General features: G+C 43.9%; 1 protein-coding gene across 1 annotated transcript; it reads left to right on the forward strand.

Moving 5' to 3' along the window:
- The first annotated feature begins 5,167 nt into the window (after positions 1 to 5,167).
- On the forward strand, positions 5,168 to 24,075 carry LOC134404179 (aldo-keto reductase family 1 member C3-like). The gene is made up of 9 exons (XM_063134826.1): positions 5,168 to 5,339; positions 8,220 to 8,387; positions 9,737 to 9,853; positions 11,197 to 11,274; positions 12,102 to 12,224; positions 19,190 to 19,299; positions 20,126 to 20,291; positions 22,552 to 22,634; positions 23,816 to 24,075. The coding sequence occupies exons 1-9, from the start codon at positions 5,253 to 5,255 to the stop codon at positions 23,856 to 23,858; spliced, it is 975 nt and encodes a 324-aa protein (XP_062990896.1). The 5' UTR covers positions 5,168 to 5,252; the 3' UTR covers positions 23,859 to 24,075.

Here is a 24,075-nt window from a genome sequence, read left to right on the forward strand (position 1 = left end):
ATAGTAAATAGTGTGTATTTACCCAGATAACCACTCCTGCTCAATTCCCCCCCAGTGCAAAGTGTCACCAGGAAATGTAGAGTTTTACTCTCTTGTGGTACTAGACACACAGAGTTTTAGTTCGGTAGCAACTCTCAGAGGCCAATATTTTGTCTTTTCTAACTTTTACTTATTTCAAGTAGATTGCTGGTACAGGTTAAACACTAAACACACAATGTTGGCACAAACAAAATAAAAAAACACTTCAAGGTACGTTTCTAGCAACAAGGCTCATGAAGAACAAAACATCATAGTAAATATAGTAAATATGGCAAATCAAGCAGAGAAGGGGGCGGTCTTCACGGCACCAAACACGCACTGCTCTGCCACCAAACCCTGCGGTATCGCTGGTGCAGTGTGGCAGCGAGTAATTTAGCAAAAGAGAGGCAGCGCAGGCTTTTGGGTGGCTATTAGGTTCACCGGGCCCACCCCCTGCCCTCTGCCAAGATGGACAGCAACCAATCAGGAATTGCCATTCACCTGGCCACGCCTCTGCCGCAACAAAACAGTGAGGATAAATGGCGGAGGCGCCAGACTCACCTTGCTCCAGAGAAAAAGTCAGGGTAAGTCCATGACTTTTTTTGCTTCGTAGCTTCATGGGAAAGCCCCACAATTGCTGCGAGGCACCGTATTTCTTTGATTGTAAGACGCCATCGATTGTAAGATGCACACTAATTTCAGTACCACCAACAGTAAAAAAAAAACCCTAAGAAACACCCGTGATTCTAAGACGCACCCTGTTTTTAGAGAAGTTTATATGAGAGGAAAAGTGCATCTTAGAATCAAAGAAATAGGGTAGCTGTTGTTTTGCCTTGTACAATCAACGCAGTGCCTCTGTGCAGCCACCCCAGGACTTTTGGGGCGTATACACAACCCTGAGGTCAATTCTCCCATTGGGAACTGAAATCGTTGATCCCTGGGTGGCTGGTGGTCAGGGGGAAAGGGTCATGGCCAGCTGGAGAGCTTCATTAGTCCCCCAAGGGGACTAGATTTGGCCTCCCAAGCCTGAAGTTTCTGCACCCGTGGTTTAGATCATCTCAGTTTTGACATTGTAAGAACAGCTGCAGCCAATCCATTATTCTCAGTGTGCTTCAGACAACATTACTTGGCCTTCTTGGGTTCTTTGCAAATACTTTTTGGCAGCGCTACAAAAGGTCTGTTCTTTTGGATAACTTTTCACATTCTTTTGCAAAGAATTTTTTTTTCATATGCCCTTACTTGCCCTTCTTTATATAACCACACAGCCATGACCACTTGGTTAAGTTGCATTAGTGACATTATACTTTCACTACATTTTTTTAAAAAAATTGTGAATATTAACAAACAGAACAAAAAATAAATCGTGAAAGCAAAAAGAAAAGGAACATTGCATATATAGGAATACCATCAAACATGTTTGTTTTATATATTTATTTTTTTAAAAAAAAACACGGAAGAGTTATGCATAGGTTTCAAAAAAGCAACCAAAAATTCATGTATTTATCCCTTTGCAAGTTGTGCCTCTGTATATATATATACAATCCTGCTGGCCCTGATCCCTGGAGCGGGTGGGATCATCTTATCCAGCAAGAAGTAAAATGTAGGTGCCAGGGCAAATAAAATGGGTTTAAAGAATTAGATTGGATTGAAAAGTTCCATTCCTTTGCCAAGCGGAGCGTCAGAGGAAGCATCAGAGGAAAGAAACCTCTGGTTCAAACCCAGCAGTTCCAAACAGGATTGGGGGAAATGCTAATATCCTCAGAAATATTGCTCTGAGATATTTCTACACCAGTATCACTAGCAGCAGCAGGATTTTGCTGTCTGGCCGTCACCGGTTGGCCTTTGTCTCAGGCCTGCTCAACGTTCTTGAAACAGATTAGTCCAATGTGCCCGTTCACATCAACAGCTGCCTGTCTTTTCGTCCCCCTTTGTTGTCTGATCAAATCCTTTTTCCTGCTCCTTTGTCTTCCTTTTTCCTTCCTCCTCCTCTTGCCTCTGCAACAAGTGCGACTCTCTCCCTGAAGGAAGCAAGTAACCATATCTCACGCCTTCGCTTACTTACACTCACACACCCAGCGTTCGGGTGCTTGTAGTTAAACAGTGTTAGCCTTCTCTGACAATATGTATAAAAGTACTACTAAAATAAGTTGTTTTGAACTTCTTTTAAACTGGTTGTAGCCTGCATTTATTGCCTCTAATAGTAATTTATGTGTTGCCACACTTTCTCTATAAAAGGCAACTCTGCTATAAGTCACACCAAACTTTCTATTAACAACGAAGCAGTTACCCTTCCTTTCCTTCCTTTCTCCAATGCATCTCCTCTGTGGAGCAGGCCCTTAGGCTTGATTCCTCTTTATTGGGGATGGGGAAAAGAGGAGGTTCCAGCCTGGCAACAAAGTATATTTGAATGTTCAAAGGAGGGTCAGAGAGGTCCAGACAGCATTGTCTTCCTGTGTTTGCCCAGTGCTACTTTTGTCTGTTCTTTTTCCTTCCATGAAGAAAAACAAACCCCTAAGCACACAAAAAAACCCAAAATGGCCTGGTGTGGAAAAGCCTGTTAAGGAGGAAAAGACAGAATAAAGCTGTGCAATATCTTTTGATTGCTAGAGCTAGGAGCCGCCCACCTGGATGTACCCTTACACCTGTTTTTGATCCCTGGCAGTTGTAAAAAGGATTAACAACATCCCCTCCCCAGGCATTGGAGTCCATATCCAAATTTCCCCCACCCCTTTCATCCTGCCCCCTCCCAGCAGCTACTTTTTGCCAACATTTAAAGTAACATGAGACCATATCATGATCAAAGCTCGTTTCATCTAGTGTAGTCCCACCAGAGCAATTTAAAGCAGCCTCCTCCAACCTGGTGTCCTCCGGATGTGTTGGACTACAACACCCAGCTGACTGGGCGATGCTGGGGTTGTAGTCCAACGCATCCAGAGGACCCCAGGTTGGAATCAAACACATGGGGCATTTCTACACCAGGGGAAAATCCTGCAACTTTACTGCAGCTTTCTGGCTTGTTTTCATCCCACAATCACGACATGCTCCCTCTACACACACTTCCCTTCCCCTTTTCACCTTTAACTAGGAGTTCTATATGTTTCATTTATACAGCCACAAGTTGGCGGTGTCCTCTGTTTCTTTTTTATGGTACGTTTTTGTCTTTTCATGCTGAAATGGAAGGGGAGCTTTTTGTTACTATTTTTTTTTTCAATTTTCAATTAAACCACAGAAAGATAGAGGCACTGGAGAGTTGCAATGCCATGTAATTGACCAGGAAACCTCCCTGAGTGGCCAGTCATGAGGAGCCCACTGAATGCAGTTTTCATGAGAGCTTGACCATTGCTGGCTCTGATGCCCTCTGGTGGTGGTTAGGGCAAAGAGCATAGTCATTTGTTCTCTGCCACTTTGACCTCAATTGACTCCTTTTATTTAGGATGCAATCCTATGCATATTTATGTATTTATTTTAGCAGTTTTATCCTGCCCTTTAGCCAAAAATGCTCTCAAGGCAGCTTACAAAAATATTTCTTAAGATAGTCTGGCTCTGGGCATGCTGGGAGTTGTAGGACTTTTTTTCTGTCTAAACATGCATAAGATTGCACCTTTAGTATGTTTTTCTTGTCTCTCTCCTTCACAAAAAATTATGTAGTAGACATGTCATTTCTTACTCAGGACTCTGCAGCAAATATACGTGCTGAAATAATTTGGTGCTTTTGTGGATCTACACTACTGCTTTAAAGCGCTTTATAACAGTTTTGACAACTGTATATGGAGTGCGTCCTTGGCCGCAACAATTCTCAAACTGTTATAAAGCGCTTTAGAGCAGTAGTGTAGATCCTAATAACCTGACACCTCCAGGAAATGAGAGCCAGCTTGTACCCTAATTAATTTGGTCCTTGCTTACATCTCGCTGTTTGGGCATGCATAGGGTGACCATATGAAAAGGAGGACAGGACTCCTGTATCTTTAACGATTGTATTGAAAAGGGAATTTCAGCAGGTGTCATTTGTATATATGGAGAACCTGGTGAAATTTCCTCTTCTTCACAACAGTTCAAGCTGTAGGTGCCCTGCCCTCTTTTAAATCTGGTCACAGTATAGCTGCAGAATAGCTCCTGCGGCTTTAACTGTTGTGAAGAAGAGGAAATTTCACCAGGTGTGACATGCCTACAAATGACACCTGCTGAAATTCCCTTTTCTATGCAACTGTTAAAGCTCCTTTTCATATGGTCACCCTAGGCATGCAGAACACTCAGTTGTACAGGGTTAACAGGTGTCTGCACAAATATCAAGGTATACCTTTACTCAAGTAGGTAATCATTAAATAGATAAGTTAGATAGGGTGACCATATGAAAAAGAGGACCAGGCTCCTGTATCTTTAACAGTTGCATAGAAAAGGGAATTTCAGCAGGTGTCAATTGTATATATGGGAAACCTGGTGAAATTCCCTCTTCTTCACAACAAAGGTGCAGGAGCTATACTAGAGTGACCAGATTTAAAATAGGACAGGGGACCTGCGGCTTTAACTGTTGTGATAAAGAGGAAATTTCCCCAGGTTCCCCATATATACAAATGACACCTGCTGAAATTCCCTTTTCTATGCAACTGTCCTCCTTTTCATACGGTCACCCTAGGCATGCAGAACACTCAGTTGTACAGGGTTAACAGGTGTCTGCACAAATATCAAGGTATACTTTTACTCAAGTAGGTAATCATTAAATAAATAAGTTAGATTAACTTTTTGAGTTTAACTGGAAGTGTGCGTGTGTGGGCAGAAGGCGACATCCCATTGGCCACCGAAAGGGGCAGGGGCAGGGGCAGGGGCAGGGGCAGCGAACCTAATGGCTGCCGCAAAGCCTGCGCTGCCTCCCGCGATGGGGATTATTTTGCCACCACCCCGCACCAGCGATACCACGGGGTTTGGCGGCAGACCGACACCACGGAGGCAGCTTCCAAGGGGAAAGTTAAATCTTCCCCCCAATCCATAAGAGTGTATTAGTATGAAAGGAAAGACAGCAACCAAAGCTATCCTTAGCACAAAAGTGGTCTCCAAATAGTGGTTGGACTAATACCAGTATAACGGCAACAGCTTCTGGCGCAAGATACTCTGTCTCCGCCCATGTTTTTCAGAATAAAACGTTCGGCCGCTCCTCCTTCGCCACTCAAGTGTTTACTTTCGCGGGAACCGGACGAAACCTCAGCCTTCAGTCAAGTCCCGAATAAGCGCTTGCAGAAATGGCCCGTAGCAAAGAACAGGGCTTGGTGATGAACGATGGCAACAAAATCCCCGTGCTGGGGTTTGGCACCTATTCCCCGGATGCTGTAAGTGAATGGTTCAGATTCTCGCTGTTCTAATCGTAACATGCGTTTTTGACGAGCTAAACGCCTCGTCGTGATGACCAGTGGGGCGCTGGAGCAAGGCTGGAGCCGGGGCAGAGCTCCTGCGAGAGGGGTCCCCACGCCGTGTACACTCAGAGGTGCCCTTAGGTGAACTTAAATTTTGAGGGGGGGCTTTTTAGGTGGCAAATGTGCAGCACTTCCTTTCCTTCAGATGTCGTAATTCAACCCCGCTACATTTGGGAGCCGCTCTGCTCACTTTGTTGAGTCGGGCCCTGGACCTCTGCCCCAAAGTCCTGCCGTAACGGAATCCTTGCACGTGTCCTTGCACACGTGTCTCTGCAAAATCGATCAGTAGCGGAAACGGGTGGCTGCAGCAATTTTGCTCGAAGCAGCGTTCTAATTTTCTTATCAGCACACACTGCAACTGTTCCTGTTTACCATGGGAAACGCCCTGTTCTCCAGTATGCTATTGGCACGGTGGGTGGGTTTTTTTCTCTCCCCCCCCCCCCCCCCACTTTTCACAGCTTCAGTTTAAAGAATGAGGGCTTAAAAACCAACAAAACTAAAAATGTAGCAGTACCAGAAAGTGGCAGTGTGCCAAATTCCACCCACCTGACTTGCAATGCTCTGCTTTGGATAGAGTTTTGAAGATTGCTACCACTCTTATTATGTGTAAATGGTCCTCTAAACCAAAAACCTTTTGTAGCTACCTTGACTGTGAGCAAGGCAGAGCATTCAAATAAGAAGAGCCCTGCTGGATCAGACCAAGGGTCCATCTAGCCCAGCACTCGGTTCACACAGTGGTCAAGCAGCTGTTGACCAGGAACATTTAAGCAGGACATGGTGCAACAGCACCTTCCCGCCCATGTTCCTCAGCACCTGGTATATGCAGGCTTATTGCCTCTGATCTTGGAGGTAGCACACAGCCATCAAGACTAGTAGCCATTGATAGCCTTCTCCTCCAGGAATTTATCCAACCCCTTTTTAAAGCCATTCAGATTGGTGGCCATCACCACATCTTGTGGTAGTGAATTCTATAGTTTAACTATGCACTGTGTGAAGAAGTACTTCCTTTTATCTGTCCTGAATCTCCCACTAATCAGCTTCATGGGACGACCCCTTTGGGTTCTAGTATTAAGGGAGAGCGAGAAAAATGTCTTCCTATCCTCATTCTCCGCATCAAGCATAATTTTGTACACTTCTGTCAGGTCTCCCTTTAGCCTCCTTTTTTCCAAGCTAAACAATCCCAGCCGTTGCAACCTTCCCTCAAGTGGAAAATGCTCCAGTCCCTTGATTATTTTAGTTGCCATTTTCCATTTTTTCCTTTTAGGTGACCAGAACTGTCCACAATATTCTGAGTGTAGTCACACCATAGCTTTGTATAAAGGCAATATGATAATGGCAGTTTTATCCTAAAATCCTTTTCTAATAATGAATAATGAGGAGTTTGCCTTCTTTACAGCAGCCACACACTGGGTTGACATTTTCATCGAGCCGTCCACCACAAGCCCAAGTTCTCTTTCTTGGCCAGTAACCATCAGCTCAAATCCCATCAGGCTATACTTAAGTTGGGATTTTTTTGTCCCAACATGCTTTACTTTACACTTGCTTACATTGAACCGTATCTGCCATTTGGATACCCACTCTCCCAGCTTGGAGAGATCCCTTTGGAACTCCTTAGAATCTCTTTTTGTTTTAACCACCTTAAATAATCTGGTGCCATTGGCAAACTTGGCCACTAATCTGACCCTGCCACCAGTACACCGCAGTGGTTCCCGATGGGCCTGTTCAGACAACATGGTTAGCCCACTAACCCTTTTGCAGCAAAGGGTTAGTGAGCGTGTTGAAACCATTGTGATGTAGCCACCATGGTTAGGAATGGTTCACATGACATGCTAAGCCATAACGTTTAGCTCAAAGTTCTTAAAAACTGTGGCTTAGTGTGTGGTCTGAACAGGGTCTGACATGTTCAGGAAGCTGCCTTAGACTGAGTCAGACCATTTGTCCAGCTAGGCCTTGTCATGGGCTGAGCACATGGTTCCTTTAAGAGAACATCTTTTGCTTCATCCCAGGCAGAAGAAAAGTTTCTTGTGTTTGAAAAGGGAGTAGCAAGTCCAAATGCCAAGGCCGCGCTGGGCAAGAAACGCCTGGCATCTGATAACGCCTCCCTGGGCTGGAACCAGGGAGAGTATCAAGTTGCAGCTGTGCAATGTCTAGGAGCATTCCCCCCTCCCTTCCGGAGAGGTGTGGGTTGCTATGGGGTTTCTATTGGTCAAGGTGGGTCTGGTGACAAGGGGGTCCCAGAAAGGGATAACAGGCTTGAGCACCTAAGGGTCCGTCCTCTTTCCTGTGGGTGTTAGGAGTCCAGCGTGTGTGTGGTGAGTCAGGGCATCCAGGCCGGACTGGCTGGATGGCGGAGGCTCCATGCGGCCGCTGAGGGAAGGAGTTTAGCTCGAGTGGCGTCAAGCCAAGTCAGGGTGAGCAGCAAAGGTTGAGTCGCAGAAATTAGGTGTTTGTTTTGTTTTAGATTAGGTTTGGGTACAATTGGGGAAGGGACCTTGCTGGAGTAACGGCTGGGGGGGGTGTTAAGCGGGGAGCGAGTGCGAGTTCTGTTAGGCTTGAGCATTTGGCCTTCCACTGAGCCACAGCCACCTTTTTGAACAAGGAACTAGGGTTGGACCCAGACTTAGTCATGCTTCGAGTAGACTCAATCAAATCAATGAGAATTTAGTCAAGGCAAACTGACTAAATTCTTAGTCAGTTTCTTTAGTTAAGTCATGTTGATTTTAATGGGTATACTTCAAGCATGAAGAAGTCTGGATCCGACTCTCTGAGCAATATTTTTACTGTTTCAACTGGCAGATTGAAAAAAGTAAGTGTGAGGAGGCTACAAAAATAGCTATAGAAGTTGGCTTCCGCCATATTGATGGAGCATATATATACGAGATTGAGGAGAAAGTTGGACGCGCTGTTCGTGAGAAGATTGCAGATGGGACAGTAAAAAGGGAAGACATTTTCTACACTGGAAAGGTAGGCGAGTTTGGATGTTCTTTTTTTAATGACTAAAACACAATGAACGCATCACAGAAAAATCATTATTCAATTACATGTTTCACAGCCATTATGCTAGTTTAAAAGTAGTTATAAAGTGGTATTGCATTTATTATTAGCAAGAACGGACTTCCATTTTCTTAAAGTGGTTGGTTTTTGTTCTTTTGCTTTTTCTGGTTGTCAGAAAGATTCAGGATGTTGAAGGTGGAATGCCAGGTATTCAGGTGGGCAGAAAGTCAACTGAGCCTTAATACTGTGGCATCTCACATCTTTACTGCCCAGGGCAATCTTGCATAACAGGACAACCTGCCTTACCACAACACCAATAATTCACATTATTTCTCAGAGTGCCATTCTAGCATGACCTTCTGCTGTGCACAACAGAATATGACTGAGTGATCCAATGACATCTGGAACAATGATGTAGGATAGATTGGGAACCTTCCTCCAAAGCCAGAGACATACTTCCCATCTTGGATAAGAAGATCCAATATTGGATTCAGCCCCCACCCCTGCAGAAAGATCCCTACTCTTCACCTCCCCATTGCTGGAGCTCTGACAGAAAGGGTGGAAGGGGAGAGGATTAGGAACATCGTGTGGAAGGATCGGAAGTCCTTCCAGCCCCTACTGATGTCCCCAACACAAGGAAACATTTAGATCAGCCCTGTAGCAGCTCTAAATTAGAGATTGGCAACCTTTTCGGGGCTGGGTCACATTTGGCAATTTGATAAATTGTCTTGGGCACCACCACAAAATGGCTGCCATGAGAGGAGTGGCAAAGGACAAGTAACGTACCCCCAAGGCAGAAGTAAGGTCTGAGGCCCCAAACACTAAATATCTCAGCTTTCAGTACCAACTGAAACTCGTTTCACAGCAATCCCAGCTGCCAGGTTGCCGCCGAGCTAAGCAAAACCCCGTGCATTCTCTGCTGCGGGGTGGTGGCAGCTAATTCTGATGCCAAGGGAGGGTGTGAGGTTTCTTTCTGCCGTGGCCAGTGGAGCGAGCTGGAGCACGTTTTCACTACCTTGCCCTACCCACGGCACCTGGAAGGACATGGCCAAGTTCACACAACTGCCTGACGCTAAGATCCAGGTGAGCAAAGGAGGCCTTGCAAGAGGAAAGGGAGCACCCACCGGGTGGTCAAGTTTAATGCTTATTAAACTTGACAATCAAATCCCTCATCAAGACAAACCCCTGGTTTGCTTAGCAGCAGGGAGTGAGAGATTACACATAAGAAGCAAAATGCAGCAGGGCTAAGATCTCTTCCACTTGAAGCCCTATAATTTTATTGCTGTGTGAAAGAATAAGCATATTTACATTTCTTACAGCTTTGGAGTACCTTCCACCAACCGGAGTTGGTTCGGACATGCCTAGAAGAATCGCTGAAGAAGCTGCAGTTTGACTATATTGATCTATTCCTAATCCACAACCCTTACTCTCTAAAGGTAAACATTTCTTGCTCATGAAGCCTCATGTTTGCAGAGGCCATTATATAAATGATAGTTGTGAATAATAATAATTGCTTTCCCTCACCCGGCACTCCCAGAGGCTTTGGACTACAATACCTATCAGCAACAGCCATCTTGCCCAGGGGTCCTGGGTGATGCGTGTTGTACAAAATGCCTGAAGGACGTTAGGTCGTACAAGGCTAAGGGTACAATATTTCAGTGGAGCAAAACAAGACAGGCTACTATATCTTGGAAAGGACCAAGGGCTATATAAGCACTACAATCATTTATCTAGTTTATACTAGTGCAGGTATCATAGCTTCTCCTAAACAATCCTGGGAACTGTAATTTTGGTGAAGGTGGTGGAAATTCTCACAAAAGTACAGTTTCTGGGGTTCTCTGGGAATGCTTATTAAACAATTTTACATATGTAGCTCATTTATCCCTGTACTTTTGTGAGAAGTACAGTTTCCACGGTTTTCTGGGAATACATAGAATCAAAGAATCATAGAATAGCAGAGTTGGAAGGGGCCTACAAGGCCATCGAGTCCAACCCCCTGCTCAATGCAGGAATCCACCCTAAAGCATCCCTGACAGATGGTTGTCCAGCTGCCTCTTGAATAAAAGAGGCATATTAAACCACTTTATCCCTTTTGAATATATTTAGTGGTACATCCCTTGTGTTGCAGAAACTGATGTTGTGCTTTAAACCTACAATGCATATTTAGAAAAAATGTAATTCCTAAAATTTGATTATGGGAGCTCCCATTTTTCATGGAATGTATCTCTTCGTTACTCACTGAGAAATGGAGATGCAGAGAAACCTGTGAGGAGAAGAAGCACAGAAAAGAGGACCAGGTGTGATAAAGAGGATGCCGGCAGACCGAGAAATGGGCTGCAGAGGGAACTATGTTGCAGGGGAAGTAGGAAAAGATAGGAGTAGCAGAGATACGATGCAGACCTGGGTAGAAGGAGACCCTTTTTTCCTATGTGGGAAAAGATAAAAACAGGGGACTGCTTAAAAGCAAATACTGAATTAAAATTGTAGTGGGTGGGGGGACTCCATCATGGATAAAACAGTATTGGATCCCTCTGGAATTGACAAAAATGTGAAATGTACACTTTATGGTTTGAGTTTTCTGCAGATTCCTCTGTCAGCCTCTGCTGTGTTAACTCCTCTACCATTCCTGTACTAGGGCGTCAGCCTCTACTATGTTAACCCCCTTTCCATGACTATCCTTTGAATGACGTCTACACTATTAAAGAGATAAGTAATAAGAAATCACTTGTGCAAATAATTTAGATCCAAGGTGGATTTATTTCCCTTGTTGTCTTTCCAGCCTGGACCAGATTTACTTCCCATGGGAGAAGATAAAAAAATGCTTTTTGATAATGTCGATCTTCGTAAAACATGGGAGGTAGGTGCCTAGTTAAAACCTTGAGAGGGCTCCTGTAATCCTAAAACACGTGTGAGACTGAGAATTCTGCCAACCATGCCTGAACTCACTAATGCTCCCTCCATCTTTGGAGATCTACACTACATCTCAGTATATTACATTCTTCCTTCCCAGTGGGCAAAATGGGAATTTGAACTCTACAGGGTTATTATGTGGAACAACAGAACAGGAATTACAAGTACTCTGTCTACATTTGGTATTAAAAATGGGAGATAGGACTCCACTGGGGCAGGTAATTCTGAGATGTCTCTACATTGGAAGCAATTAAATAATTCAAAATGATTCTCAATGCAGAGACATAGCACAATTACCTGCCCTTCCAAGAGGAATGTCTACAACAATGAATCACATAAGAGCTCTTTTTGAGGGCTTGTCACATATTTTCACTTGATGCTGAAAAGGCTGCACTTCTGGTGCCAGTTATCCTTCTATGCGTAGGGCACTGGAATCAAGAGGACACCGCCGGGAAGGTGCTTTTGCTTGTGATCACGCAACGCACCTCCCCTAAATGGAGAAGGGCCGCCCCTGACTAACTTAAGGCAATGAGCGGGTTGGTATAAGGCAGCCTATGTTTTAGAGTTCAACTCCCATCAGCCCCAGTCAGCGTAACCAGTGGTTAGGGATGCTGGGAATTGTAATCTAAAACATCTGGTGGGGAGATCATCAGGTATAGGGAGAGGGTCTCAAGCTCTTTAGGATTCTAGAGGTCAGCAGCAGCACCTTGAACTGAGCTTGGAAATGAGTAGGAGTTACAAGAGTTACCGAACATGGCATGTTTTCTTTGCCAGGCAATGGAGGCATGCAAAGATGCTGGCTTGGTGAAGTCTATTGGAGTGTCCAACTTCAACCGGAAGCTGCTGGAAATGATCCTGAACAAGCCAGGACTGAAATACAAGCCTGCTGTAAACCAGGTGACGTGCAATTGCCTTTGGTGGGAGTTTTTGTTCCAAGCATCGCCGAAGGATTATGTATTCTGCGTCTAGGCTGGGTTGAAGACTGTAGGTTCGATGAGCACAAAAAGTCACTGCCTGGTAAACAGGGCTGGCTCTGCCATTAGGCAGAGTGAAGCAGTCAAGTCAGGCAGCAAAGGCTGGGAGGTTGCAGCGAGCTGTTGGAAGAGACAGCTGTGAGCCATGTGGCCGGAGGCCTATATTGGAATATGTTGGCCTAATATTTACAACCTTATTTTAGTTATTGCCAGACTGGGCTTCTGGCCAATAACCTTATAACAGAGTTTTGCAGCGGTTTCCAGCAAATCAGCACAGACACAGATTAAGACTGAGACTTTTAGTAGGTTTAAAGAAACCTTTACTGGCATATAAAAATATAATTTAGTTATGGCAATCACAAATACAAATACTTACATACGGTCAGTCAATACAGCTCTGATAGAGTGATCATTTCTGATATCTGATAATTTCTGATATCTGAACATGGGAATACAATCCTTTTTATAGGCTAACTGTACAATGATGCAACTGCTTGCAATCCCTTAATTGAAACAATCAAGTCACCAATTATTCAATCATGACATCAATGTCCAGGTGCAACGTTGACCTTTAAGTTTTCTGCTGAGTCTTCTGATTCCTCCAGCTCCTCAGCAATTAGTAAATCCCTGGAAACATATCCAGAACCCTGATCCAGGATTCCAACACCCCTTCATATGTTTACACTGGATTTAACAACACATTGTACAGTTATTTACATTTGTCCTCCCTGAAACCTAAAGTTTCACAAACTTCCCTGTGTTTGGTGGGACCTAGTGGCTTTGTGAACATGTCAGCAAGGTTTTCTTTGGACTCACAATAAACTACACAATAAACTTCCACTTGTTTTGTGTTCTTTCATGTTTTGAAAAAATGTGGCTATGTGCTTTAACTTTAACTGTTACTGGCTTCTCCACCGGGACCTAAAAGTCCTTTATTAACTGAATTAGCCAAGTAACCTTACCAAAAACCAGCACAATACTTATCCTCATAGGAAAAACTTCACTTGCTTCCTATCTTTTCAAACGTCACCATAAACCTGCTGAGAATAGTAACAAAACAGACAATCAAACTGTTCACTGAACATAACATTTTTCACCACCAAATGATACAAGCCTGAAGTTGCTAAAGCTGTTTCTTTTGCAGGTTGCTTCACACATTCATTTCCATGGGGCTTTTTCCCTTTGCAATCCTGCAATCACATTGCTTAGCAAAAACTTCTTTCATCTGCTTGATCCTTTTTCAATCCTAGGAAAAACTCTTTCCAACAACAAAAGATTTAAACATTTTTGAAGAACATTCAATTTCAAACTGCCTCCTTAACTTTTTCTGGCAACCAGCCGAGGCTTGAATTTCTTCACCCCTTCTCTAACTGCTTGCGTCTAAACACCTTCCTGCAGCTTAGAGATTTTTGCCCTACTGGCAAACTCGTCTCTTCAAACACTCCATTTTCTCTGAGACTGTCTAACTCTCTCTGTATGGCACTTTCCCACTGCTGCCTCTCTAAAGAATTCAACTTCTTTACTTCAGAGTAAGAATTAGGCTCATAATTCACACAGCAAGCTTCAAAGCCGTACCGTTTTGGTGGTACGCCTTTATTAACTCTTTGACTGCGTCTTGGAGCTTCTTCCTGCTGTTCTTCTTGCCTTAACTCTTGAGTCTCTGTACTCTGTCGGTTAACCAACAATTCAGGCTCCTGCCTGCTTTCTAGTTCTACCAGCACTTCCGGGTTGCCGTGCACTCTTTTCCAATTCGCTTCACTAAAGTTAGCTGACCTAGAGACCACTATCCTTCCCCCTTCGCACAAGAACCTCCAGTTGTTGTGATCATACCCTACAAAGCGTAATCTAATTCCTTTCGGTGATAAAGTACGTCTCTGTGAAATTGGAATATTTACAACAGCAAAACTCCCCCAAGTTCTCAAGTGCTTTAGATTTGGTTTCCTGTTGTAAAGCAAAAAGAAAGGAATGTTATTTATGGTTTTAGTCCAAGTCCTGTTACAAAGGTAATCGCCTGCCACAAACGCTTCTCCCCACAATTGCGGCTCTGCTTCGGCGTCCTTTAACAAGCATTGCATTTTTTCTTTCAGCACGCCGATGCGCCTCTCAACATTGCCGTTCTGATGCGGTGTCCTCGGGCTGCATAATTTATGACTTATGCCAGTCTTTTTACAAAACTGCTTAAAACGGGTCGATTGGAATTCGCCTCCCCGATCCGTCATCAGCTGCCGTATCTGCTTCTGGAGTTTTCTCTCTATGAATTTAACCCATTCCTGCACCGTGTCTAAACATTCAGATTTGTGCTTTAACAAATATACCCACGAAAACCGGGTTTTATCATCCAGAATGACTAAAGCATATCTGGCTCCTCCATAGCTCTCTGGAAACGGGCCGGTCAGATCCATGTGCACCAGTCCCAATACGTGTTGACTCCGCCAGTCTCTGACACGTGGAATATTCCTCTCTTTCGACTTGGCAACTTTACAAATCAAACAATCGAGAAAATTGTTGCATTTCTGAACTTTTAGACCCTCTGAAAAATTCAGAGTTTTGTTCAGCACTTTAAAACTCGAATGTCCAAGCCTCCTATGTAAAACATGGATGCAATTGTCATGGTTAGGAACATTTTCAAAGGTTTCCATACAACCTGCTTGCACCTCTGGAGTTTCTTCTTCATTTGGATTGTCCTGTATAAAATACAATCCATTCTGCAGCTTTGCAGTTCCTCTTAGGAGTCCATGCTTTCGAATAAAGCATTTGTCTTTTTCAAAAGACACACAGAAACCTTTTTCTGTTAAACTTGACACTCCTAGAAGGGAATAACTTAAACTGGGAACAAACAGTGCATTATCAAAGCATTCTTTCAAAAAAGGTAGTTTGCACGAGCCTTCGCCAGACACTTGAACTTTTTTGCCATCAGCCAGCGTGATTGATTTTTCAGAAGAGTCCCTGAAGTCCTGGAAGAAGTCAGGTCTATTCGAAATCACTGTAGAAGATCCAGAGTCTATGAGCCACTGAAAGCTCTTTCCTCCTGCTTGCTTGCAGAGCTGACTCCTTTCTTCTGCCGTCACTAGCTGCACTGATTTATTTTTCCCTCTGTCCTCTTTGTTGGGCTCTGATTGTAATTTAACTTTACAATCCTTTTGCAAATGTCCCAACTTCTGGCACCTGAAGCACCGTAGAGGTTTCTTAGGTTTGGGCTTTCTCGAAGTTGAAAACGCTGACTCATTTTCCTCCTTCTTCACCAAAGCCTTAACCCCTTCATACCCAGACCATTTTGCAAACGCGTCTGGTTTATCGCCTGAACTGCTTTGGGCTGACTTTCTCAAAGTCCTCTTTTGACATTCTTCTATCAATCTGCCCGATATCAAATTTAAAGTCATGTCTTGGATCCTCATTGCTTCTAAAGTTGTCACCAGCACGTCCCAGGACGGTGGTAAGCTCGACAAAACCACATACGTTTTCATTTCGTCACTGAGAGGTAAGCCTACTGCATTTAGACTTTCAAAACAGTCTCTTAATTTCTGCAAGTGGGCTTTTACATCTTCTCCCTCTTTCATCAGTGTGCGGTAGAGCTTTCTGGTTAAGCTTATTCTAGCTCCTGCGGTATCCCTAACATATACAGTTCTCAGTTTAGTCCAGATAACATCAACTGTGTCTTCTCTGCTTATATACGACAGTTGGTCATTTCTCATGGACAGAACAATGTGGGCTTTTGCCCGGTCAGCGCGACGTCTCCACGCCTGTAAATCTGCTGCATTCAAATCTTCTGCTGGGGCATCTGTTACAACCTCCCACAGATCAAGATTTCTCAGGCTCATTTTTAACTTGAATGACCATGACATGTAATTTTCGTCTGTAAGTAATTCCATAGGGACAGTGTTCCCAACGTTTAATGCCATACTTTCAATTTAACAGGTTGTTTCTGATATACAACCCCTTCAGTGGTTTAATTTCTTTTAGGGCCTGACCAGCTATACAGTTTCAGCTTCCTCAGTGCCCCCTTTAAATTCAAAACCACTCTTGCCAGTTCTCTCCGTGTGATTTTTCAGACACCAGCTATGCGAAATAGCTTTCCGGCTGCCTGTTCCAACGACTTTCAACAAAGACGCTCAGGAATTATCAACAACGGCTTAATCCTTCAGTCCTACTGTTCTTGCTGTAACCACTCTGCTTGCTGGTTGTTTTTTAGGGGCCTGGGCCCATAACCTATTGGAATATGTTGGCCTAATATTTACAACCTTATTTTAGTTATTGCCAGACTGGGCTTCTGGCCAATAACCTTATAACAGAGTTTTGCAGCGGTTTCCAGCAAACTCAGCACAGACACAGATTAAGACTGAGACTTTTAGTAGGTTTAAAGAAACCTTTACTGGCATATAAAAATATAATTTAGTTATGGCAATCACAAATACAAATACTTACATACGGTCAGTCAATACAGCTCTGATAGAGTGATCATTTCTGATATCTGATAATTTCTGATATCTGAACATGGGAATACAATCCTTTTTATAGGCTAACTGTACAATGATGCAACTGCTTGCAATCCCTTAATTGAAACAATCAAGTCACCAATTATTCAATCATGACATCAATGTCCAGGTGCAACGTTGACCTTTAAGTTTTCTGCTGAGTCTTCTGATTCCTCCAGCTCCTCAGCAATTAGTAAATCCCTGGAAACATATCCAGAACCCTGATCCAGGATTCCAACAGCCTATTGCATGTGGCCTCCAGCTGCAATAGAGGATGCTGTCCAATAGTTAATTTTGAAGAGATTCTATTCTTTTTCTGCCGGTCCATTTGTCTTTTGTACATGGAATGGGAGGGGGCGCCATCTTCTTGTTGGCCTCAGGCAGCAAAACACCTTGGGTGGCCTGTGTTATTAATCAGACTACAGTGGCTTAGTCAGAGACTGTGCATAGTTCCATTGTGTAAGTAGTTGTGATGTGTTGAAAATGGGATGTGCACAGGTGCTGTCTGCCAATGCCATAGAGCAGCCGTCCCCACCTCGTGCTCTCCAGATGTGTTGGGCTGCCACTCCCATCATTCCCAGCCAGCCATGGAACATACACATACCTTTCATATTTTTAATACAGGAATAGAAAAAGAATCAAATTAGCTTACTCTTTTCACCAGTGAAGGATCTGCCTTACTTCAAAGAAAGACCCTTTGTATAGGATTGGAAAAGACCCTTGGAATCTTGAATGAAGGCAGAACATGGAATTTGGGGTGAAGCTCTGTGTTTTATACCCTTGTACTATGCCAATTTCCGTGCCTGTTTCCATACTTTAAAACAATTGTGGCTGATGGGTTATCATAAGGTGGATTAGCACCTTCCAAGCCCCTTCTTCTAAATCTAAGTGCCTCCCATCTACTAAAATCATTGTTGACCTTGTCTTTAATTCCAAAGAAACTTGAAAAGTCTCCAACTTCTCTGTCAGCCTCCTGTGTCTGTACTTTGCGGTTGACATATCTATATTTAAAAAAGGTGCATCAACAACATGCTTCGCCCTGTAAACTTCTTTCTTTAACGAAGTGAAATAACTCTACTACCCAACAATCACGTCCCAAAATTCACTCTGGCTCAAACTAGGCCCATAGAACCAGTTTTTGATCAGAGCTCTAGAACCAAACGTTGGCTCTATTCGCTGTCCCTCCTATACTTCTCTATACTATCTTATGCTATGTGTGCTACTTAAATGAAGGGAGGCAGTGGTTGGGAATAATACGACAAAAGCTTGGGTAGAACACCCTCCAACCACAAATAGGAATGAACCAAACAATTATAAAAAATCTTTTTGAAAATATGTATATATTATTGTTCTTATTCTTATTGACAAGTTATGTTACACTGCCTCAAACTATGTGAACATACTGTTTATAAATCATTATTTATTTATTTATTTATTTATTACATTTTTATACCGCCCAATAGCCGAAGCTCTCTGGGCAGTTCACAACCAATCATAACCAATCACATCAGTATACAAACACATGTCATATGACAAATTTAAACAAAATACTTATAGCCAATTACTATATTTCAAACGTATATGTATTGGTTGCATGTAACATATATATTAGTAATAATCAAAATAAAGTACATTCATATGATGAAAGCAATTATACAGCATGTGGTAACTCAATGAACAGGAGTCCACCTGTTTCGCTGGGAATGCTTCCTCAGGACATGCTTATTTAGGACAAATAGCCAAGACCATTCACAAAGTCTCCCAGTATATACAATCTGATCTGTTTCTGGCCAGAGTCTCTCAAGGCCAGTGGCATGTATGGTAGTCTTACATGTAAGCCAAACTTTATGGCAGCTTCTGCCTTAAATAACCTTGGTAACGGTGCCTTTTAAACGTCTTACAACTGAGTTATAAACTGCAAATGAAAATCAGGCTGCTATCCTATCCATATCACTGATATGACCTTACATCACAGAAAGTACGTTTACTGTGAAATATATAATTGCTTCTTGGTCATAAATGTTTGTCTCTTCTGTGCCTACCGTATGGGGCTTTAGTGCTCCCATTTGGTTAATGTATTAATAAGAATGGGAGAATGTGGTAGGAAAAAACATACTTCCATTTCCAGAAAAAATGCCGTATATTTTGTAAACCGACCAGAGACCTTCGGCTATGGGACAGTACAGAAATGTAAATCATCATCAGAGATGAGTGGGGTGATAGTGCAAACAGCACACCTAAGAATTGGCCTTTAAATACAGCAGAAAACACAATGCACATCTTAGACACACATACACACACACACTGATCAGCATAATGGGATGGTGTATTTATCTTGCTTTTATCTCACTGTGCTTTTGTTCATATCACCAGATATCTAACTTTGGGATTGTGTTGGGGGCTGGTGATTTTGCAGATTGAATGCCATGTTTATTGGAACCGGAGTAAGATGCTGGACTTCTGCAAATCAAATAACATCCTTGTCGAAGGATATTGTGTCTTGGGTTCCCAGAGGGATCCTAAATGGTAAGAAAGGAAATGTCTGTGAGAGTGTGTATGTGTGTGTGTTTGTGCAACTGAGTGAACACCAGTGTGTGAATTCTTGCCCACTTTTACCTCTTGCCCCAGGGCCAGGGTCAATGATAGGCCTGGCTGAACACTTGTTGAAAGCCCAGACCCCAACTGGTCTCACCCATGGGTCCTCAAAAATCTGGAGCTGAAACTGCCTGGCCCCACCTAATAGGGCAAAAAGGTTCCCCCACATCTGCCCCCAGGTTATCTCAGGGAGGGCCTACGCCCACATAAATCTACTCCGGCATTGGCTGCCCTGCTTTCAACTTCACCATTAATTAAGATCTAACTGCAGGTGCCCAAGTCACGGCCTTTTCAGTGGTGGCCTCAGCATTGTGTAACTCTTGCTAGATATGTTTGCTATATTTAGGCATACTCAGGAAATCCATACTCTTCCAGATGACTTTTATAATTGATTGATGTTTACTGGACAAATGTCTTAAAATACTGGGTTTTTTAAATTGCATTGCTTATTCTTATAAGTTTGGGCATTGCTTTTAAATTGTATTTATACTATTTTTAATTGTATTTGTGCCACTTTGTTAAGGCTTTCATGCCTAGAGAAGTGGAGGTATAAAGCCGGAATGAATTCATTACCCTTATATAGGATTGACTGAAGAGTGGGATACTAAATACCTAAATTAAATTAAATGAACCAACCAGCTAAGGTTTAAGCACAAAATGCTTTGGATACACCAGGCAGGGCTTGCGTTAATTTAGGAGAGATTTCTGTATTTTTGACACCAGCTATGTTCCCTTTTTCCATGTGGCTCTCTGACAGGATCGATCAGAGCACCCCTGTCCTGCTTGAGGAGCCTGTGTTGGCTGAGATCGCCAAGAAGTACAACCAAACCGTGGCTCTCGTGGCTTTACGCTACCAGATCCAGCGTGGCATCGTGGTCCTTTTGAAGTCTTACAACAAAAAGCGGATTGAAGAAAACATCAAGGTAAAGCAGCCAAGGAGAGGCCTGCACCCGCTGTACCCCCCATAACCCAGGATAAGTTTCCTTTTTCTTTTCTTTTTTGCCCTTTTGTCAGATCTCAAAGGACGAAACACCTTGATTGCAAACTACTTAGGGCAGAGTCCTCTCTTTCAAATATTGGAGATGCTGTCATGTACAAGACGGAGCAGACTTGGGGGCTGTCTTCATGGTGGCGACTCCCTCTCAAACCCCATGCTTTTCTTCTCCCTTGGTGGCAGTGGGTAATCCCGATGCCAAGGAGGGAGCACAGGGTTAATGGGTGGCAGCTGCCCCGCCCCACCCTCTTCCTGCCCTTTCCCCAACTACCCAAAGATGTCAGGTAGGTAAGGGAGTTGAGAGCCACTGCAAAGCCCCTAACCTTATTCCCCACCCGCCTGGCCCCAGAGAGAGGAGGAAGGGGTGAGTTATGAAGGCGTTGAGTGCCAGAACACAAAGGCCGCCGCCGTTGCCACCATCTCCTCCACCCTCCTGGTATGGGACAGAAAAAAGAAAGAAGGCGGAGAGGCAGGCAGGCTCTTTACTCCACCACTGCCCATTCAAGGGCTTTCACGGCAGCCTCTCTTTCTGCCACCCTCTTCCTGGTGGAAGGCGACCAATCACCTGTCACCTTCCACCAGGCATCGCCCCCTGATTGACCCCTGAGCAATGGCAGACACTCCATATTGACAGCGCTCCATTTGAAAAAGTCATGGTAAATCCCCAGCCTTTCCAAATCGCAGCATCTTGGGGAGGCCCCGCTGTGGCTGTGAAGCTGCATTTGCATCATCAAACCGATGAAGCACAGAACTGTCTTTCAAATAAAAGGCTGTCATGCAGAAGACGGGGCTGACTTGGTCTGTGTTGCTTCAGAAGTCAGGACTAGAACCAATGGGTAGAAATTGCAGGGAAGTAGATTTTGGCTAAACATTAGGAGAATCCTCCCACAGCAAGAGCCATTCAGGAGTGGAACAGATCAGTGGGTTCCCCTTCACTAGAGGTATTGTAAGTGGGGGCTTAGTAGCCATCTGTTGGAACTAAAATGATCAAAGAGCTGAAACAACTCCCCTATGAGGAGTTGTTACAGCAGATGGGATTGTTCAACTTGGAAAAAAGGTGATTAAGGGGGGACATGATAGAGGTGTACAAAATTGTGCATGGTGTGGAGAATGTGGACAGAGAGATACTTTTCTCCCTCTCCCATAATACTAGAACCTGGGGTCATCTCATGAAACAGATTGGTGGGAGATTTAGGACAGATAAAAGGAAGAATTTCTTCGCACAGGGCCTAATCAAACTATGGAATTCACTTCTGCAAGATGGGGTGATGGCCACCAATTTGGATGGCTTTAAAAGGGGGTTAGACAAATTCCTGGAGGAGAAGGCTATGAATGGCTACTAGTCCTGATGGCCATGTGCTCCCTCCAGTATCAGAGGCAGAAAGCCTATGTATACCTGTTACTGGTAAACATGAGCAAGATGATGCTGTTGTACTCATGCCCGACTTGTGAGTTTCTTGTGGGCAGCTAGTTGGCCACTGTGTGAACAGAATGCTGGACTTGATGGACCCTTGGTCTACTCCTGGAGGTTCTTCTTTCATTTTTATGCGGTAGCTGAACCCATCATTGCAGAGCCTGCATTGAACAAGGGGTTCAACTAGATGATCTCCAAGACCTTTCCAACTCTCTGATTCTTCCTTCTGCTGGCTCTTTCCTATCCTTATGCAGACAGCTTACACAACCTTGCTTGTGCGTAATTCAATTTATGGAATTTGCTGACACAAGATCTGGAGGTGGCCCACAGGCTTAAATGATTTGAAAGAGAGACACATTCATGGAAGACGGAGGTCTATCAAGGGCTATTAGTCATGATGGTTAAATTGATCCTCCAGGTTTTGAGGCAGTATACCTCTACATGCTCTGGGGAGGCAACAGTGAGAGAGGTTGATTGTGCTCATGCCGTCCTACTGGTCATTCTGGTTTAAAAAAGTTTAATTTTTTTTAAAAAAACCTACAAAAGTAGAAATCAGGAGGGGCAGGGATCCTGTTGTCCAAGGACATCACATAAGGACTCCAGCCTTGCCTACTGCTTCAGCAAATTTATATCATTAAGAGTATAGAAGATCTTCAGTGTGGGACATCTATCTTGAAGCCCTTGAATGAATGTGCTTCAGGACCTGAGGACTTTATCTCTGCTGCTAGAAAAGCAGACACGTTCTTAGATACTCAACATTTTGTTCTGCTGCCAGGTGTTCAATTTCCACCTGTCTGAGGAAGACATGAAATCCATCGACGGCCTTAATAGAAACCTGAGCTTCATAAAAAAGGAAATGTAAGTCATGTTTTTAAAATGTGTAGATACGTATGTATAGAAAAGAGGCTCATGCCCAAATTCAAGCTGAAGCGATAGGGAAATGAAGCAGAGATCTGGAATCAAAGTCTTTGCTTAGACTTAAGTGCAATTAGGGGAAGAAATCCTGGGGTTGGGGAGGGGGCATTGTGTCAGGCCCCCATCCATTACAGGGGGTGGGGGGCAATCAGTACTCTTTACAGGGTTGAGGGCCCCCAGCCCAGGCTGCAAGCAAAGTGCACTATAGTAGCTAAATGGAGAGATAATCAGGATGTGCACCATGGTTCAGATACTGCTTTTCTAGGAAGCCGTGAAGCTGGCAATTGCAGACTGAGCATCACATTTCTGATGTGAAGCCATCTAGGGGCAAACCCTGGAAAATCCGCTCCAAAGAAGTCAGGCATTTACCCCAACTTTTTGGGTAACGGAGGCAGCTCCACGGCTGTAAAAAAGCAAAAAACCCACAACCACCACCATAGAAACGGGGGGGGGGGGAGGAACAGTGCCGTCCCTCACCCCCTTTTTTAAATTGAATGCTCTAAAGCTCTGGAGGTCTGCCAAAACAAATACAAATTTCGGAGGACCAGGCTACCTCCAATCTATTTTGGAGGACTGAGCAACCCCCACTTTCATGATCGTGCGTCCATGGTTTTTAGGGGGAAATACAAACATAAAGGGGGAAGTGGGCATTTTAAAGAATGGGGGAAAGTGGAACGGAGTTTACTCTGGCTGCCCTGTTCTCCTCCCCCCTTTTTATTATTTATAATCTTAAGATGCAATGGTTTGCACCTCCGTTCTTCCCCGTTAGCTGTAAATGCAAATCTACACATTTACAGCTAAACAACAACAATCGGTTTTCCAATTTAAAAAAACCCTCTTACCAGAAAAGAGGGGGCGCGAATGCTCCCACGTGCCTTGGAGGGTGGGCGCAGCGGCAGCAGCACCTGGCCCCGTCTATGAAAACCCTGAACTGCGCTCCTTCGCATGTAGACGCTGCAAAGGAGCATCAATGCAACTGTGCAGCAGATTGCTCTGCTGGGCGCAGCAGTACCGCCCTCGTGTAGAAAAGGGCCTGCATAAGGTGTGAAACCGCCTTTTGAGGCAGTGACTAGCCAGCAGTCTCTCTCCTACCTCTGAGGGTCTATTTTTTTTTTCCCTTTCAGATTTGCTGACCACCCACACTATCAACCACCAGGTGATGACTAAGGACTCAACTACGTTTCCTACGTTCTCTCCAACTCTAAAGTATTACACAACCACACCTTGTAATACAACACTATCTGGCTTCACCGCACTGACAATATCAAAGACATCTGTACGCGTTTAAGCACAAATAGAAAGGTTTACTAATGCAGCGTTGTGGTTGGTTCTTAGTTCTAATCTGTAAATGGAAGGATGAAATAAAGATGACTTTTGTTGCTGA

The sequence above is a fragment of the Elgaria multicarinata genome, chromosome 9, assembly GCF_023053635.1.
Source record: "Elgaria multicarinata webbii isolate HBS135686 ecotype San Diego chromosome 9, rElgMul1.1.pri, whole genome shotgun sequence".
Taxonomy (NCBI): Eukaryota; Metazoa; Chordata; class Lepidosauria; order Squamata; family Anguidae; genus Elgaria; species Elgaria multicarinata.

Coding starts and splice junctions, on each gene's coding strand:
- LOC134404179 (XM_063134826.1), top strand. CDS start 5,253: ATGGCCCGTAGCAAAGAACAGGGCTTGGTGATGAACGATGGCAACAAA. Junction 11,275..12,101: donor ATCTTCGTAAAACATGGGAG/GTAGGTGCCTAG, acceptor TTTCTTTGCCAG/GCAATGGAGGCATGCAAAGA. Junction 12,225..19,189: donor ACAAGCCTGCTGTAAACCAG/GTGACGTGCAAT, acceptor GTGATTTTGCAG/ATTGAATGCCATGTTTATTG.